Consider the following 17,588-nt stretch of genomic DNA (forward strand, 5'->3'; position numbering starts at 1 on the left):
GTGAGCTGTGATGCCATGGCACCCTACCAAGGGTGACAAAGTGAGACTCTCTCTCTTAAAAAAAAAAAAAAATACAGAAACAGAGGTAAATATGTAAGTAGAAGGCATTGAGATATTACATGTAATAAATATTTTCCTAATTAGAGTTGAATTTTCCTTAAAACAAGCATGAACAATATCAGACAGCTTATTAGTGTGCATTATGAAATGATTGAAAGATTTGTACTTACGTGAGATAGCAGAGCCAGCTCGTGATGACATGTGACAGCATTCCGGTTGGCTTCCATGAAATACCTTTGTGTGCGCCTCCGTTCCCGTTCCAGCTTCTTCTCCAAGGCGAGTTGGGATGTAGATAAGTCATCTAAATATTTCATCATAACATCTGATATCATTGAACTGACTTCTACGATATCTGGACGAGCTTCTGCATCAGGAGTGAGGCACCTAAGAAAAGAAAAGCTAATCATAATACACATACTCTGGTCAATGTTACAAGCCCATCAAAAGGAGTAAAGCATAAAGGTTAAACTCCACTGTGCATATGGTACTTGCACCCAAGAGAACCTGGGATAAGATGGATTTAAAGTAGAGCTTTGGGTACAAGACTTCTCTAAAAGGATATGGAAAGTTAGGGAAGGACAGGGAGGCAGCGCTGTTCTCTTTGCACCTGGGCAGGAAGACATGCATTACAGGCTGAGCTTAAAGCTGCTCTCAGGCGTCAGGATAGGCAGATGGAGTCATCGTCTTCTGTGTGGGTTGGCTGCCTTCTGAAATCACTGCTAGCTCATTAATCAGTGAAACACAGACAGATTCCAGTAATGTAGGCCTTGATGACCACCCTTGATGCACCAAAAAGTTGGATAGTTTCAGGGAGTCACAATCTTTTGTTCTTTTCCAGCTGTATATTGGCAATATACTAGCAGCATTGGATTACTGAGAATCTTACACAGTGTGAAATCATAAATGTAGAATAAAACCCAGTTACTTAGAGGTTTAAGATGTTTGTAGTGTCAAAAATAAACTCAGATCAAATTTTCAAATTGTAGAAGCTTACTGTGCACACAAAAGATCACTTCATAAACCAGGGGATGTTGAATTGAGAATGAGCAAAAGCTCACTTCACAACAGTTACAGCACAGTTTATAAAGCATAAAGGAAGAAGTATTTTATCTATTTTATGATTGGCTTTTATGCATTATCATTCTTTTTAAGGCAAACAGAGTAAGCTGATTTGTCCATCACTGATTGGTTTAATGTCACTGAATCATGACAAGGATGTAAAGCTTACATTTTGTGTTTCATTTATGATGAGATAGAATTTCAAGGAAGTTAGAATAAGGTTTTTTTTAATTTGTATGGATACATTATAGTTGTAAATTGGATGACTTCAGTTTTTATTATGTGATTACAGGCAGGTGCCCTTGGAATATATCTAAACTGTGGCTTCCATTTTTATTTTCTTTAACAGTGTTAATATTTTTTTAAAGTAGCTAATTTGACACATTGTATGTCAGTATTTTCTATGATTTTAGAGGTAGAAAATATTAATCAGCACACTAAAGGGAGCATTGTTCTTGTCCCAGCAAAACACTAATAGAAGGCTACTCAATATGCCCGTGGAACCAATTATCAAGATGATTGGTAGATTTAAAAACTCCTAGTTAATACGATTTTCACCTATACTGATGTCTCTGGGCAAGGTTTAAGCATATTAGCACACAATTATTTTTCATAACAGAAATCAAAATAAGACTCTAAATAATAATTTACTAATTATTACTTTTACTTTTACTTTTACTTTTAAACCTAAGTAAAATACCAGAGCTTTACTAAGGTTTTAAGACATCGCTTTATCTTTTAAGTTCTAAGGCAGTGGGCTTGTACTTTGGATATGACAGCTACATATACATCTGTTGAATTCACATACACAAAGTTCACTCTATGCATTTATTATATACAGAGTAAGGTGGGAGACTGTGGAGACAAGACAGCTACATAATTTGTGGGGTGCCTAGTGCAAAATGAAAATGGGGGGGCTCCAGTGGGGAGTGGGGAAGTCAATCTCCCCTTACTACTGGACAGTGTCCCAACTGATGATAGATGAGATTACATCCTCCATGCTCACAAGATATACCTGATTGGAGGTGGGGATGAGACCCCACTGAGCCACACACTGAATGCATTCTGTTGCTGTTAGCCCAATTAAGGATGGCCGCTTCTTTGCTCCACCCAAAGATGCAGTAGAGCACCTGCTCCCCCCACAAGGGAGGAGAGTCAGAGTCCTTTTATGACACCACCCAATTGCAGTGCCAGATACAAGGCATCAGCAGGGCATTGGAGGTGGAGCAAGGTGGGAACTGAAGGCACCAGGAAGTCAATGGCTGAAAACCCATGCCAGGGAGGTGGGAGCTGCAGGGATGATGCACAAGCTGAGGCTCCAATCCCCCAGAACATGCTTCTTGTCTCGTTAGACTTCATTTCCAAGCACAAATCCAAATATAAAATTATTAAGAATGTCAATTGAATTGCAAAGAAGAGGCCATCCTTAAGTGGGCTAATAGCAACAGAATGCATTCAAGTGGGTAACTCAGTGGGGTCTCAACCCCACCTCCAATCGACATTCTTAATAATTTTATATTTGGATTTGTACTTGGAAATGAAGAGACTTAAACCCCAAGCACAGGACCATATGAGCACACGGGCCCTGCACTAGTCATAGGCACATGTGTGGCAATAAGATACTTACATTCCAGTTTATTATTTTTGCTCACAAAAGAAGTTGTTGAATTTTTACTTTCCAATTGAATCAAGTTCTTTAGCTACCTTTACTTAATTAGCAAAATCGGTTAAACCTGCTAAACATACTTTGTTGACCTAGAGTTGATTATGACGGCCAGGTCAGAAAAAATAACCAACTAAACAAACCCCTAGCATCTTAGCCTTTCATTTGAACAGATATTCTAAATTCTTAGACTGCAGATGTTTAAGCTGAATCAAGGTACTATTAGTAGCTGAATTATCAGTTGAGCTTTTTTTTTTAAATCAAAAGAGCAGTGTAAGCTACTTTTATGGCAAAAGGGAGCTGGAATGACCTCTTCTCCTGGCATTTGGTCATCGCACTCAAGGTGACTCCTGGTCTCTATTTGCCATCACTGGAAAAGATACCATGAGGAAGACACACTTCAGCATCATAACCAGGCATGCGGGCTGTGGGTCAGACTGCTGGGCCTTAAATCCCAGTTTATTTGTTACAAGTGCTCATCTTGGGGGAATCACATACCTTCTATGTCTCAGAGAGCTCACCTGTTACAAGGGATAATCATAGTATCTACCTCATCAAAGTGATATGGTGATTAAATAAAACAATTTCTGTTCAAAATCATCCATTAAAAAAATCAAGTGTAAAAAAAATAAAAAATAAAACAATTTCTGTATTGCAAAAGTTCAAAAAATTGAAAAGAAAATCCTCACTTCTCCTCCACCCCTTCCCACATTTAACAAACACCAAGTTCTGTGATGCCTGACATCTAAATATTTCTTGAATCCATACCTTTCCCCTTTAATCCTATAGCCATAGCTCTGTTATACTGTCACTTGCTTGTATTACTGAAAGCGCCTCCTAAATGTCATGCTCATTTCTTGGCGCCCTCTGATCTGTACTGTAAACTGCCACCAGAATATTCCTAACTCTTGCTACATCATTCCCTACTTAAAATTCCTCAATAGCTTCTGATGGCCCAACAGGAGAAAATTAAAATTTCCAGAATGCCACACACAATCTTTCTCAAACTAGCCTTCACCCCTGTCCACTCTGTCCACTCCCTCAGCAACACACCCAACGCTCCGACCTGTACCTCCCCAAACAGCACTTGGCTCTCCTCTGCCCCCATTTCTTTGCTTATTCATTCCACCTGTTTGATGTTTCTAATTTCTGCTGATGGTATCTGCTCTTTCCCAGCCACCATAAGCCATGTGCTTGTTGAAATCCCATTCTTTTTACAGTCTCCATCAGGAAGATTTTGGACTGCCCTCAGACTTCCTGTTCCACTTTTGTTTGTTCTCATTGCATTTAGGTACTTAAAACTACTATAATTAGTATATTGCAATGATCTGTTCCAGCACTAGACTGGAAACTTCTTAAGGGGAAGCACATATGTCTCCTTCACTCTGATCTCCCCAGCATGTATTGATAAAATGGATCTGGGTCCTGACAGATACTCAGCAAATAATTAAATCAAGAAATAAACGAAAAAAAAAGAAAAGAAAAAGCCTCAGCCAAATATCTAAAGAATTTACCTACTCATAACCCAAATATTTGGTCACAGACTTTTGGACTCATTAGGAACTTCTCCTACCAGAAGTTCCAGATGAACTTCATTGCCCTGAAATGATTCCCTGGCTTAGATATTTTACAGAAATTCTTTTTTTCTTTCTTTCTTTTTTTTTTTTTTTTTTTTTTGAGACAGAGTCTCACTTTGTCACCCTTGGTAGAGTTAGAGTGCTGTGGTGTCACAACTCATAGCAACCTCAAACTTCTGGGCTTAAGCGATTCTCTTGCCTCAGCCTCCCAAGTAGCTGGGACTACAGGCGTCCACCAGAACACCCAGCTATTTTTAGAGATGGGGTCTTCCTCTGGCTCAGGCTGGTCTCAAACCTGTGAGCTCAGGCAATCTACTCGCCTCTGTCTCCCATGTGCTGGGGTTACAGGTGTGAGACACCACACCCGGCCCAGAGAAATTCTTAAGAGCAACTAAATTAGAGTCATAATACATGCTTAAGATTGTCTACCAATGATTCTCTCATCGAACAGGCACAAAATCTGGCTCTAGAAAAAATCTGGGATGTTCCTCTCACCCAACCTACTTTGTCCCCCCCTCCAATCTGAGAGACTGGATAGAAAGAATGAGGGGAAGAGAATATTCTATGGTATTCATCTTAGGTTTTAAGAAACAAAGAGTTAAAAGTAAGATGAAAAATATAAAGACTCATTTGTCCTTACAGCTACCCCAAGGAACTTTGTTAGTGGTCATGACTGCCTCTGAAACAAAGCCCCAGACAGCTTATGCAACCAGGCACAGAGAGAGAAAAATAAGGCAATTGGAATATGCTGTGCATAAAAGGAAATGTTCTTCCTTTTAAAAAAGTAAACAGACAATACTCTGTTAACAGTGTACTGGTAAGTAAAAATAGTAATGCTGATACTGGGCAGAATGACAAAATATATTTGTTTTCTATCCCAAACTCTTCAGGGTTGCTAAGTTATTCTCCCCATTTAAATGCCTACTGAGAAAGAAAAGTTTTGATAACAAATGTGCTTGTATACCATGTGAGCAAATAGGAATAAGGAAAGATGCTGCACATTAGAATGCAAACTGTGTGAGCTCTGCTAGACAAGGATGCAGAAACTGAAAATGAGAAGACGCTAAAAGGGAAGAAAGAAGACATATCGATTAGAACAATACATAGTTTAAGAACGATCACAGTAATCTTTCTCATCAGTAGTTGTCTTATATTTCAAAGGCTCTATCAAATTACCAGGGATTGCTTCTGAGCCGATGCTTTGCTGAGTCATAAATGATCATTAAGAACACTTTGGGCTTTATCAATTTCTTACAGAAAATAGGAAACTAAGAAAATAGGAAATCTGAATTTGTTCCCTAAATCTTTTAGAACTTAATTTTTTTCCAATACTAAAAATCCAATGAAAATTAAATACGAACTTGCAGGTAACTCATGACTGATTTTGATTTTATGTCCAATTTTCCAAAGATGAAACTTTATGTGAAATGCAAACTCAGACAATGAGGAGCCTTGAATAACTTCAGATGAAAATAGATTTGTAACAGAATGCACCCTCTAATCTTAATTTATAGTTATAAATTTATGGCATCTTGCTATTTGCATTGAAAAGCAACCACAGAAACATTTAATCTGAGGTTCCCTATAGGTGATCATCCTCTGAAGCATTCCAGTGAGAGTGAACTCCTGACCTCCTCACTGCCTCCCGCCCAGGAGCCTCATCCACTGTGGACATCTTTAATTCGGACAAACATTTTCTAATGGTGAGCTGACCTTGGCCTCCTCAGAATTTCTACCCCTTGGTCTTGGCTCTATTATCTGAAGCTCCACCAAACAAATGCAATTCTTTTCATAGTTCCAATGTTATTCCATTTTCCCAGTTAACAGAAGTATTTTTGAATCCTCTTACAATTGCACCCTCAAATAAACAGACTCACATTCCAGCCTTCTATAGAAAAAAATCCCACTTCTTTCTGCCCCCACTTCATCCAAGTCATCATCACCCCCAAGGGGGGGCAAGTGGAACTGCTCTTCTTCCCGCTTTCACTCCCGTCAAGGCTGCCAATAACCCTCAGTCCTCTATTCAGCACTCCAGATAAAAATTCAGAACCCTCCATGTAGCTGAAAGAACCTAGTCTATCTGGTCCATGTCACCCTCCCCAACCCTGAATCATTTGCTGGCTCTTCTCTCCTTTATTGAACATACTTCACCTCCACTTTCTCTGTGTTCCTCAAATTAACAAACTCATTTCCTCAGAAAAGCCTTCACAGATGCTGTCCTTTCTCCAGAGAAACTTTTCCCAAATCCCCACGCTAGGCCAGGCCTTGTGTAATCTGTCATTGTCCCCTTTACTGCTTTTTATCACATATCGTAATTTGTTTTATATACTTACTACTATAAATAACATAATATCATTATTAATAACAATACCTTATTTTATGGAGGTCTTACTACATGCTGGGTACTGTGCTAAGTGTATCAGAAGCATTATCTTATTCAAGCTTCAGAACACGCCCATCAAGCAGTTACTATTATTTGCTTTCCAAAGTATAGAAAACAGAGAACAGGAATAAATTGTAGAGACCAGTTTAAATACATTTGTCTGAATTCATTAGCAACAGGACATGGTCTAGTATATGTGGAATTCAGATGATTTAGAGAGAGGTTTCAGCTCATTTCCCATAATATTAACACTGATAATTGCCAAAATTACTCAAATATTTGCCATTTGCCAAGCCCCATGCTAAGGGATTTGCGTATGGTACTTAGTATAATCATCACATCAGGGTGATGAGATTGATGGCATTAATGATCCCTGTTTTACTAGATAAGGAAACAGAGATGCAGAAATAATGGTCAGATGACGTGTTCAGAGTCAGCAGTTTACAGGATGCAGCCCCAGCTAAGCCTGTCTCTAAACCCTGAAGTTCCTAAGACTGTAGGTCAGTATTATGCCAAAGAAGGAAAAGTTCAAGGTAAAATCCTGCCATTTGCAGGATTTGGTGTAGAGTAAGTATTAGTACAAACAATGAGCTGGGAGGAGAAATCAATGGGAAAGGGGCACAGCCACAATAATAAATCTATAATATTTCATAAGGGCTAAGTGCTAGAACAGATTTCAAAATGAGCTTTAAAGAGACTTGGGAAGAAGAATGGGTTTCTACAGGGTTTCTACAATCCAGAATACAAGGGATTTGACTTAGCTTGATGGAATAGAGAAATAATCCTTGGGCAACATAAGTACCTAAAATGGTCCAGAAGTATTAATCAACCAGATAAACAAGAGTCACTTACTGAAACAACCAACATTTATTAAGGCTCTACTTTGTGCCAGGCCCTGCCCTGGCCACTAAATGGCTATGAACTAAACTGACCAAGACCCTGCTCTTGAATTTACATTTTGGTGGGGAAAAGACAGAAATAAATAAAAAGTATGTCTGTACATGTATATATCAAATGTCAGGAGAGGTGGGTACTGTGGGCTTGATAAAGCAGATGAGGGGGCTGAAGTGCTGAGGCAGGTCGACAGAGCAGGCTCCTCGATTACGGGGACATCACACCAGAGAGCAGAGGGAGTGAAGGCCTGTGCTATGCATACATCTGAGGATCAAGGGCTCCAGGAAAGGGGGACTGTAAGGGCAAAGGAGGGTGCAGGCCAGGATGAGTGAGAGGTCCATGTGGCTGGGGCAGAGGGAGCAGGACGGAGCAGGAGGCACGGGTGAGAGGTCAGCAGGGTTGGCGCCGTGGGGCCAGGAGGGATTGACCAGAACTTTAGCACTTATATGTGGAACTTAGAACTTATATGTGGATAATGATATTTCACTAAACTCCTGCTATATTATTCTGATTTTCTTTGAAAAATTACAAAGCACAGTACCAATTTAAAGATAGAAGTGAAAAAGTAACTGCAATTTTACCATGTAACATGACTTTTCTCAGTTTCATGTGTTCTTGTCCTTTTTTCCTTTTTTGTGCATACTTGTCTGGGTTTTGTCATAGTTGCAGACAGACTGACATCTTGTTTGTCTTAGTTAGCTTCATGTCATATGTATGTATGTTATAGCTCAATAGAAGGCTTTCCAAATAATCCTTCTAATGGTTGCGCAGTATTTTGAATGAACTTACTATTTCTTCTTGGTCACTTTAGTGGCTTCCAAACAGTTACTATCACTGATGATGCACATTTTTCTCCATTTGGATTATTTGAGGACCCTTCCTCTTGTGAATATTTATCCACAAATAGTGAATTTTCATAAATATGGAATATTTCTCAATTGTCCCTACATGATCGAAGTTGTGAAACTAATTACCTGCCAATGGTGTCTGTCACTTTTTCAGAGTAGATACCTTCTGGCACTGGTTCATAGACGGCTTCCACTATCTGTGAAACAAAGAGACTGGAGTCATGGAAATAAAGGGGCCATCGGTATCTTTGAGTAGTTTTACTTGGTCATAACATGAGAATTACTAACTAAGCAAATTTTAGTCAGAAATAAGAACAAGCCACCAAATAAAAATTTAACACCAATTAAACAGTTTCTGAGCACAGAACTGTTATTCTCCGAGCGGAGTTAAAATTTAACCTTAGATTCATAATAAAATGATGTGTGGGAAAATATAAGATGCTGGATTGTGAGTAGTCCAAACTGATGAACAATAAAAAAGCAAAAATAATTTGATGTATTTATTTTTGTAATTTTATAAAATAAATGAAGATAATTATAAAGGGAAATATGTCATAGCACGGGATATACATTTAGAAAGAAGGGGGAAAATAAGTTGTATCATGAAGTTAACAAAACAGTGCCTGCTTTTAGTTGACCGTAATATAAAGATTACAAAGGTCTGTTTAAGAAGAAAAGGAACGGTGCTTCTAGCAACATGAAGCCCTTTCATCACCCAGCATTGCTTACTTTTGTGGCCAAAGACAGCATGTTGGTGCTATAGAAGGGAGGATTCAGAGTTGCCATCTGATAAAGGATGCAACCTGCTGCCCAGACGTCAGCCTTCTCCCCATAGGGCTCACTCTTCAGTACCTCAGGGCTGAAGCAAAATAAGCATATTAATAAAGGCTAAGGAAGGGAGAATTAGCACAGAAGGAAGATCTAATTTTCAAGCTGAAGTTGGAGTTATTTTTTTAAAGCATCTGAAACTCTTTATCACTATTTCAAGTAAGCATATTTTAAAAGTATCTTTGAAATCTCCCAGCTTCATATGAATCAGGAAGCAAAAAGCAAGCAATTCCAGTCACTAAATCATATCAACGTTACCTACTTGTGTCCAAGGATGTGGTTATTTCCACAAACAACAACCCCTCTGTGATAGATGGAATTGTTGGTCCCAGTTCTTTACTGCTCCAGAGCTTATATTCATCCCCATCTCTGTTGTAACCTCTTGCTGGGCAGTTATATACTTATATACTTTGTTATATACTTCTGCCTTTGGTTTTGCTTTGGTTTTGACTGTGTTTTCTTGCTTTGACCAGTGCAATGTGGAAATGTTAGCATGCCATAGCAGAGCCTTGGTCTTAACAGCTATGGAGTGCTAACTTTTGTCCTTCTAGGAGCTTCTGTCTACTACGAGGAGAAGGAATAATCCCAGGTAGCTTCCTACACTTACAGCCTGGGCCCATGGGACCAATCTGGCCCAGACAACTCACAAACCTGCAGCCTGGAGGAGAACCAGACGCATAGACCTGTGATCTGAGGATGAACGCTTATTGTTGAGTGCCACAAGATGTGGTGAGTAGTATGTGGCATTATTACATAAAATACTGCTAACAGCCGCTTCCTCTTTGCTATTTAACTCTAAAATATGAAGTAAGGGGAAGACCATATTTCAATATGTTACAGGAAGTGACAAAATCTCCATGCTCACCTCTTCTGAAATCATCACACCATTCTTTTAATGAAAAGAAATCCCCCCCCCAAAAAAAAAATTATTAGGAGAGAACATATTCTAATGTGGAGAAATTTTAGGTTTTTCTTTCTTTTTTTTAATCTCAAAGTATTACAGGGGTACAAATGTTTTTAGTCATTCAATTTAACATTTAAATGAAGTAATCTGTGCAAGTTTATGCGTTTAGAAACTTAATTTTATTTATGTGGAGGGGATATAGCTCCCTTGGATTTTTTTATACAAATAGTAGTTTCCACTATTGTACTTATTGAATGAAAAACAAACTGCTAGAAGCACTCAATACACACACATCCAAATGATGTAGTGATAATGCAGTTCTATAGTACGTGCTCAGATCTGTGCTTAGCCCTCTAAATTAATGGAATAAGGATTAACAGTCAGTTTTCACAGTAGGTAAGGCATAAAGAAACTTATAAATTCACATCAAAGCCATCAGGGTAGGTACAAATCAGTATTGACTATTAGGAATAATCAAAGACCTGGGGATAGTGGCTCACATCTGTAAGCCCAGCACTTTGGAAAGCCAAGGCTGGAGCACTGCTTGATGCCAGAAGTTTGAAAGCACTCGGGGCAACTTAGCAAGACCTTGTCTCTACAAAATATAAGAAAAATTAGCCAAGTTTGGTGGTGTATGTCCAAGTGACAGAGAGAGACTCTGTCTCAGGAAAAAAATAAAGAAGAAGAAGAAGGAAAAGAAGAATAAAGAGATAGCTGTTCTTGATGAGGATTTATAGTGTGTATTTGCAGAGGAAAGTGTGCTCTCTCGGTCTCTCAGCTAAGCATTTTCATATTTAGTGTTTTTGAGTTCAATAGTACAGTATTAAGAAATTTAGGCTGAGATTTCCAGGGCTTCCATGGTTCTAAGTACATAAAAACTATTCCCTGTTGTACCCCCATCAACTGTTTACATTTAAAATTTAAAAAACATCTTAACAAGAAATAATGTCCTCAACAGAAAAAAATGTCTGGGTCTCCACAGACGAATTCCTCATATTTCCTTTTACTGAGAACTCGGAAGATTTGCTTCATTTTTCCAAAAGATCATGAAACAGAGGCTTCGAGTACTCCACCCACCTCCCCTCACATCCCTTTTCCATTCTTATCTTTCATGTGCTTTCACTCTCAATTGCTAAAACCTGCACTTCTTTGGAGGCCAGCTTTCAATTTTTTTCTCAACAGTTTTTTGGTGTTCCTTTCTTTACAAGCATTAATCCCATTGGTGAGATGGGATTAATCTGATCACCTCATCATCTGATCACCTACAATAGGCCACATTTCCTAATACCATCATACTGGAGGGTAGGACTTCAATATATGAATTTTGGAGGAATACAAACATTCAGTCTATACTAGACTTACTTCTTGAAACACTAATTTTTTTTTTTTCCATTCATTAAATAAATATTACTAAGCACTTCCAAAATACAAGTCACTCTCCTACTTGGAATACACCAACAAAAACACCTGCCTTTATGCTGTTTACCTTCCATTAAAGGACAGGGAGCACAGAAAAAAAAATAAAGCACAATAATATAAATTATATGTAGTATTTTAGTAAGTGATAAATGCTATAAGAAAACAGACCTAGATTAGTAAAGAAGGTCTGGCGTGGACTCAGTCCCTTCTTCCCTCTCAGATCCCAGACACTGACACTTCTTTCCTTCACTCAACCCAAGGCTTCTGTTGAAACCAGGTGCTTAAAACTCTCTGATCTACTCTCTATTCCCGGTGCCCCTCAGGTGCACACAGACACTGCCGCATCCTGGGCGGACACTGTCACAAAACACTGATTTAAGTAGCATTACATCAGTGGACCCTGTGAATGATTTGCCTATTTTATAAATGAGAGCTGAGCTCTCATCCCATGTCAACAATGCTCTTACTGCGTCAAATTTCAAGGGCTGTTTCTAAGCTGTATAAAAGAGTCGGCATCCCTGCAGGGCAAAGGCCAGAGCATCTGCAGCAGGAAGAGAGCCATTTCCCTGGGAGAGAGAGCTCTTACAGCCTGTGTTTGCCCCCACGACACTTCCTGAGGCAAACATTGCTATTTATTTTTCTACATCCACCTCTGCTGCCATTTGCACTTCAAACCTAGTCACTTCAAGCAATCCTTTTAAATATATGTATGTGCCAGGGGAGCTTTTTCTTAATCTGCAAGATGTAGGACTAACTATGCTGCAACGCAGGGAAACTTCCTGGTATTAAGATTCAACGTTTCCACCCCATCAGCCACCATAGATTTGTCCCTAATTCCTGTGCGTCCAGTCCACCATTATCATACTAGTGACTCACACCCAAATTTAACCCTCCAAATGGTACTTCTCTCCTTAAAAGATAATTTATAACATCTGACAAGTAGGAGTTTATAATAACTAGTTTACATTGACCTCCAATGAGCAGAAAGAATACTAGGGTTGGAGCAGTCAAAAAGTCTGAGCAACTGGAGAAGAAATTAAGACTTTGGCAGATAACTGAAAAACTATCAATGAAAAAGTATCTCATTGACAATATGATGAGGCACCTTGGAAGTGGCATTTGGAGACATTATATATTTTTCTATTTATAGCTACTTTATCTTTTTTTTTTCAGATTAATATAAGGGTACGTATGCTTAGATTACGTTGTTTGCATTTGTTGGGTGAAGTCCCAGTTGTAGCTGAGCCCTTCACCCAGCAGGGGTGCCATGTACCCCTACGCTGTGCCCCTTCGGTGAGAGCTTACCAAACCCCCTCTCTTCTCTTACGTTCCCTTTTCCTCCTCCTTCTCTTTCTTGAATTTAATTGTGTTTTTCTCTCATGTGGATGTGTAGTTGTTCATCTACTTATTTCATATTAGTATTGAACATGTTGGCTACTTGCTTTTCCATTCTTGTGATACATTACTTAGGAAGATGTTCTCCAGATCCATCCAGGTAAATACACAGGATGTAAAATCTCCATTTTTCTTTATGGCTGAATAGCAATCCACGGTACACACATACCACAGTTTACTTATCCTTTACTGCGTTGATGGGCACTTAGGTTATTTCCATAACTTGGTGAATTGAACAGCTATAAATATGTGAGTGCGAATGTCCTTATGGTAAAAAGATTATTTTCTTCTTGGTAGATACTAGCAATGAGATTCGGCGATAAAATGAAAGTTCTTTGAGGAATCTTCATACTTTTGAGGAATCTTCATACTTTTTTCCAAAGAAGCTGCGTTAGTTTGCAATCTCACCAACAGTGTATAAGTGTTCTCTTCCCTCCACACGCACATCAGCATCTGCAGCTTTGGGACTTTGCGATGTGGGCTATTCTCACTGGTGTTTGGTGATCTTTCAAGATGATTTTGATTTGCATTTCTGTGATGATTAAGGAGATGAACATTTTGACATATGTTTGTCTACCATTTGTATGTATTCTTGGGAGAAAGTTCTGTTCATGTCTCTTGCCCAGTGTTAAAAGAGATTGTTTGCTCTTGTCTTGTTGATTATTTTGAGTTCTCTGAAAATTCTGGTTATTAGCCCTTTGTCAGATTGATAACTTGTGAATATCTGTCCCATTCTTAAGGTTGTCTGTTTGCTTTAGTTGTTGTGTCCTTAGCTGTACAGAAGCTTTTTAGCTCAATCAGATCATGTTTATTTATTTGCTGTTGCTGCAATTGCCAGGAAGGTCTTCTTCATAAAATCTTTCCCTAGGCTGATATCCTCAAGAGTTTTCCCCATGCCTTCTTCTAAAGTTTTTTATGATTTTATGTATTAGATTTAAATCTTTTACCCAGTGTGAGTCAATATTTTTAAGTGGTGAGAGGTATAGCCAGTTTCAGCTTTTTCCATGTGGCTAACCAATACTTCCAGCACTTATTAAATAAAGATTCTTTTCCACAGTGAATGCTTTTGCTTGGTTTATCAAAGATCAGATGGCACTATGAATCTGGTTTAATCTCTATGTTTTTTATTTTTATATTAGTACCATGTTTTGATCACTATAGATTTGTGGCATAACCTGAAGTCTGATAATGTGATGCTTTCAGATTTATCTTTATTTCTTAGAATTGCATTGCTCTTCAAGGTTTTTTACAGTTCCATATGAAATGGATTATTTCAAGTTCTTCAAAGAATGATGAGGAGAGAGTTAAAGAGCAAGGGTATAAGTTAGCCAGGGGTCTCTGCAGGAGGAGCAGAGGGTGGGTTCAGCTCATAACAGCACAAAGCACCCTCTAAAGGGGACCAGACACTCTGAATAAAAGCAAATTCCTCCCCTTTCCAAAAAGAAGAAGGAGAAGAAAAAAGTGAATATTTCAAGTATACACATTATGAGGTGTTTAAAAGTGTACAGATTTTCAAAATATAGGTAAAAAGGGTAGTGAAACATTGTACAGGTTAAAATTCTTTTTTCTTTTTTTTTTTAATTTTGAGACAGAGTCTTACTCTGTCTCCCTGGGATTGAGTGGTATAGCATCATCATAGCTCACAGCAACCTCAAACTCTTGGGCTCAAATACTCCTCATGCCTCAGCTTCCCAAGTAGCAGGGACTATCGGTGGCTGACACAATGCCCAGCTAAATTTTCTATTTTTAGTAGAGACAGGATCTCACTCTTGCTTACACTGGTCTTGAACTCCTGAGCTCCAGCGATCTTCCCTGCCTCAGGCTCCCAAAGTGCTAGGATTACAAGCATGAGCCACTACACTTGGCCAGGTTTAAATTCTAATAAATTAAATATCAATCTCTGTAACCCACAAAAACAAATTTTCTTTAAATAAAAAAATGTTCCTACAACCAAAAAAAAAAGGTTAATTAACCCATGGTGGGTTATCCTCATCATGATGGGCTGATTCTTGCTCTGACCTCATGAAGAGCCATTGAGGATGAAACCGACATGAGGCCTGGTCTGGGCCTACGTCTTTGGTCCTGATAGCCCAGGAAGCTGCCTTTTGGTGACCTGTGGTCACCTACGGTCAGCCTATTTAGTGTAGATGTTCATTCGTTACTTATTATAGTTTATAAAGTTAGGTTAGTTAGATAACCATGGAGTGGGGCCTGGCCTCTAAATCTTCTGACGAGGAGGTCCTTGGAGGTTACAAACTACTCAGAATAATTGACTGTGGCAGCTTTGCCAGGATGATGCTGGCCCAGCACCTTCCAACTGGGACAAATGTGGTGATCAAAATCATCTCCAAGCTCAACCCTGACGGCCCTGAATCATCCTGAAGCTGTTGGATGTTGCTGACACCAAAGACACCCTGTATTTAATAACAGAGCACTCTAGTGGCAAAGACCTTTACGGATGCATTTTGAGAAATGGCCGCAGGTAGGAAGAGGAGGCCCAAGTCATGTTTCACCAGATCCTGTCTGCCATAAGTATTGCTCTGAACAACACATTGTCCACCGTGACCCGAAGTCCCACAATTTCTTACTGAATGCCAAAGACACTGTGAAATAGCTGACTTTGGTTTTGCCACATTTACAAAGGGCAAGAAGTTAGCCACCTTTTGTGCCCCGTTTTTCTGCCCCAGAAATCCTCCTGCAGCAAGAGTATGATGGACGGGAGGTAGAGGTGTGGAGCCTTGGGCTCGTCCTCTATATCATGAGGGCTGATACCCTCCCATTTTGTGAGAGGGATGAGAAACAACAGACTTGGGAGGGGATGAGAAACGACATCATGTGTGTGAAACACCTTTAAATTTCTCAAACATTTCTGCAGAAATTCTTTACAGTTGACCCTAGGAAGAGTCCCACCCTCCACCAGAGTATGAAAGACCAGTTGATTAATTCTGGGTGAAACAGACTGAGGCCATACACAGAGCTGCCCACAAAGAAGGCCATGGGATACAGGACACCAGAGGACCCACACTACTGCCAGGGCCATACTCAGTCTGGAGATGATACCCAGACCCAGCACTGCCCCTAAGCATAGAGACAACTTTCTTCAGGGTGGGCGGCTGAAGAGAGGGGAAGACCTCAGCCTCTCCCTCTGATTAGGGCCAGGGCTGGCAGGGGCTAACTAGGTGGTTAATTATTTTCCTCTTGAAAGCATCCTGCATCCTGTCAGCCCAAAGATTCACCACTGCAGACAAAGAAATAAGGTGTTGCCAGTGGTTGACAAGGAGACCTCAGGTATAGCCAGTGAGAAAGCATGTGGGGCAGTCAAGCCACAATTGCTGAATTGACCTAGAGTAGAGTAGGCCAGCGGGTTGCAGAGGAGGGTAAGGGGAGGTGGTCACAGGGGACCAAGTTTTAGAGAGGCCTCTCATACCTCAAACTACTCCACTTCCATGAGGTCAGCTTTTCAGATTCAACACACAAGTGACATCATGCTGGCTTTGCCTTTCTGAAGTGATGGATGTGTTCATTGGCTTTTTGTCACCACCCCACATAGTGTACAAATACCTAAACTTCACATTGTACCTATACATATACACAACTATGATTATCTACTGACAATAATATAAATAAAACCATAATTAAGTGCAGGAAACGTGGTTTGATACCCCACGTGCTGTCTTTGCCTCAGGTCTCTGTGTCATTCACGGGCACCACCTTATTCACCTGTCTGCACTGGTGGATCTTTCGGGCTACAAGACGCAGCAGTTTTTCAATATGAAGTTGGCAAACCTCCTAGTGAGCCCCTGATGGCCCTGGCCATCTACACAGGGAGAGGCTGAGGTTTTCCCATCTGGCTACCCAACCTGAAGGGAGTTGTCTTCCTGGGATGTTCTGTGGGGACAGACATCTCCTCTTGGGTCTCCCCCATGGCTGCTGGTGCTGTGCTAGGGCTGGGCATTGTCTGCAGGCTGGGTAGGAGACTGACAGGCACTGTGTCTCTCCTGGTCTCTTGCAATGTCCTGTATTCCGTGGCTTTATTTGTGGGCAGCTCTGTGTGGCCTCAGTCTCTTTCACCCAGAATTAATCCAGTTATCTTTCATAATCTGGCAGAGAATGGGCTTCTGCCTGGGGTCAAGGGTTAGGACCTTTTACAGAAATGTTTTGAGTTCTTTTGAGAAATAAAAAGGTACCACATAACTCCCACTTGTGATATTATTTCTCACACCCTCCCGTGTCTCTCCATGAAACGGTTGAGTCCCAGCCATCATGGTACAGCGGACAACCCCAGGGCTCCACATACCCATCTTTGGTCCATTCCTCTTTGGTCTTGCTCCTCTTGCTGCAGGAGGATTTCTGAGGCAGAAAAACCAGGAATCTCACAAAAGGTGGCTAGCTTCTTGCCATTTCTAAATATGGCAAAGCTGAAGCCAGCTATTTTCACATTGTCATTGGCATCTAGTAGGACGTTGTGAGGTTTCAGGTCATGGTTGATGATCTGGTGTTCATGGCAATACTTTATGGCAGAGAGGATCTGGTGAAATTTAACTCAGGCCTCCTCCTT

At 40.0% G+C, this 17,588-nt stretch overlaps 1 protein-coding gene across 1 annotated transcript in view; it reads right to left on the reverse strand.

Moving 5' to 3' along the window:
* NEK10 (NIMA related kinase 10) overlaps nucleotides 1-17,588 on the reverse strand; it is a 250,365-nt gene that overhangs the window by 97,126 nt on the left and 135,651 nt on the right. The window contains exons 24-26 of the mRNA XM_053600397.1: nucleotides 9,214-9,343; nucleotides 8,611-8,681; nucleotides 231-444 (exon numbers count right to left, since the gene is read on the reverse strand). Of these exons, the coding sequence (XP_053456372.1) occupies nucleotides 231-444; nucleotides 8,611-8,681; nucleotides 9,214-9,343 (415 nt within the window). The remainder of the gene's footprint in view (nucleotides 1-230; nucleotides 445-8,610; nucleotides 8,682-9,213; nucleotides 9,344-17,588) is intronic.

This window comes from Nycticebus coucang, chromosome 8 (assembly GCF_027406575.1).
Source record: "Nycticebus coucang isolate mNycCou1 chromosome 8, mNycCou1.pri, whole genome shotgun sequence".
In the NCBI taxonomy this organism is placed as follows: domain Eukaryota; kingdom Metazoa; phylum Chordata; class Mammalia; order Primates; family Lorisidae; genus Nycticebus; species Nycticebus coucang.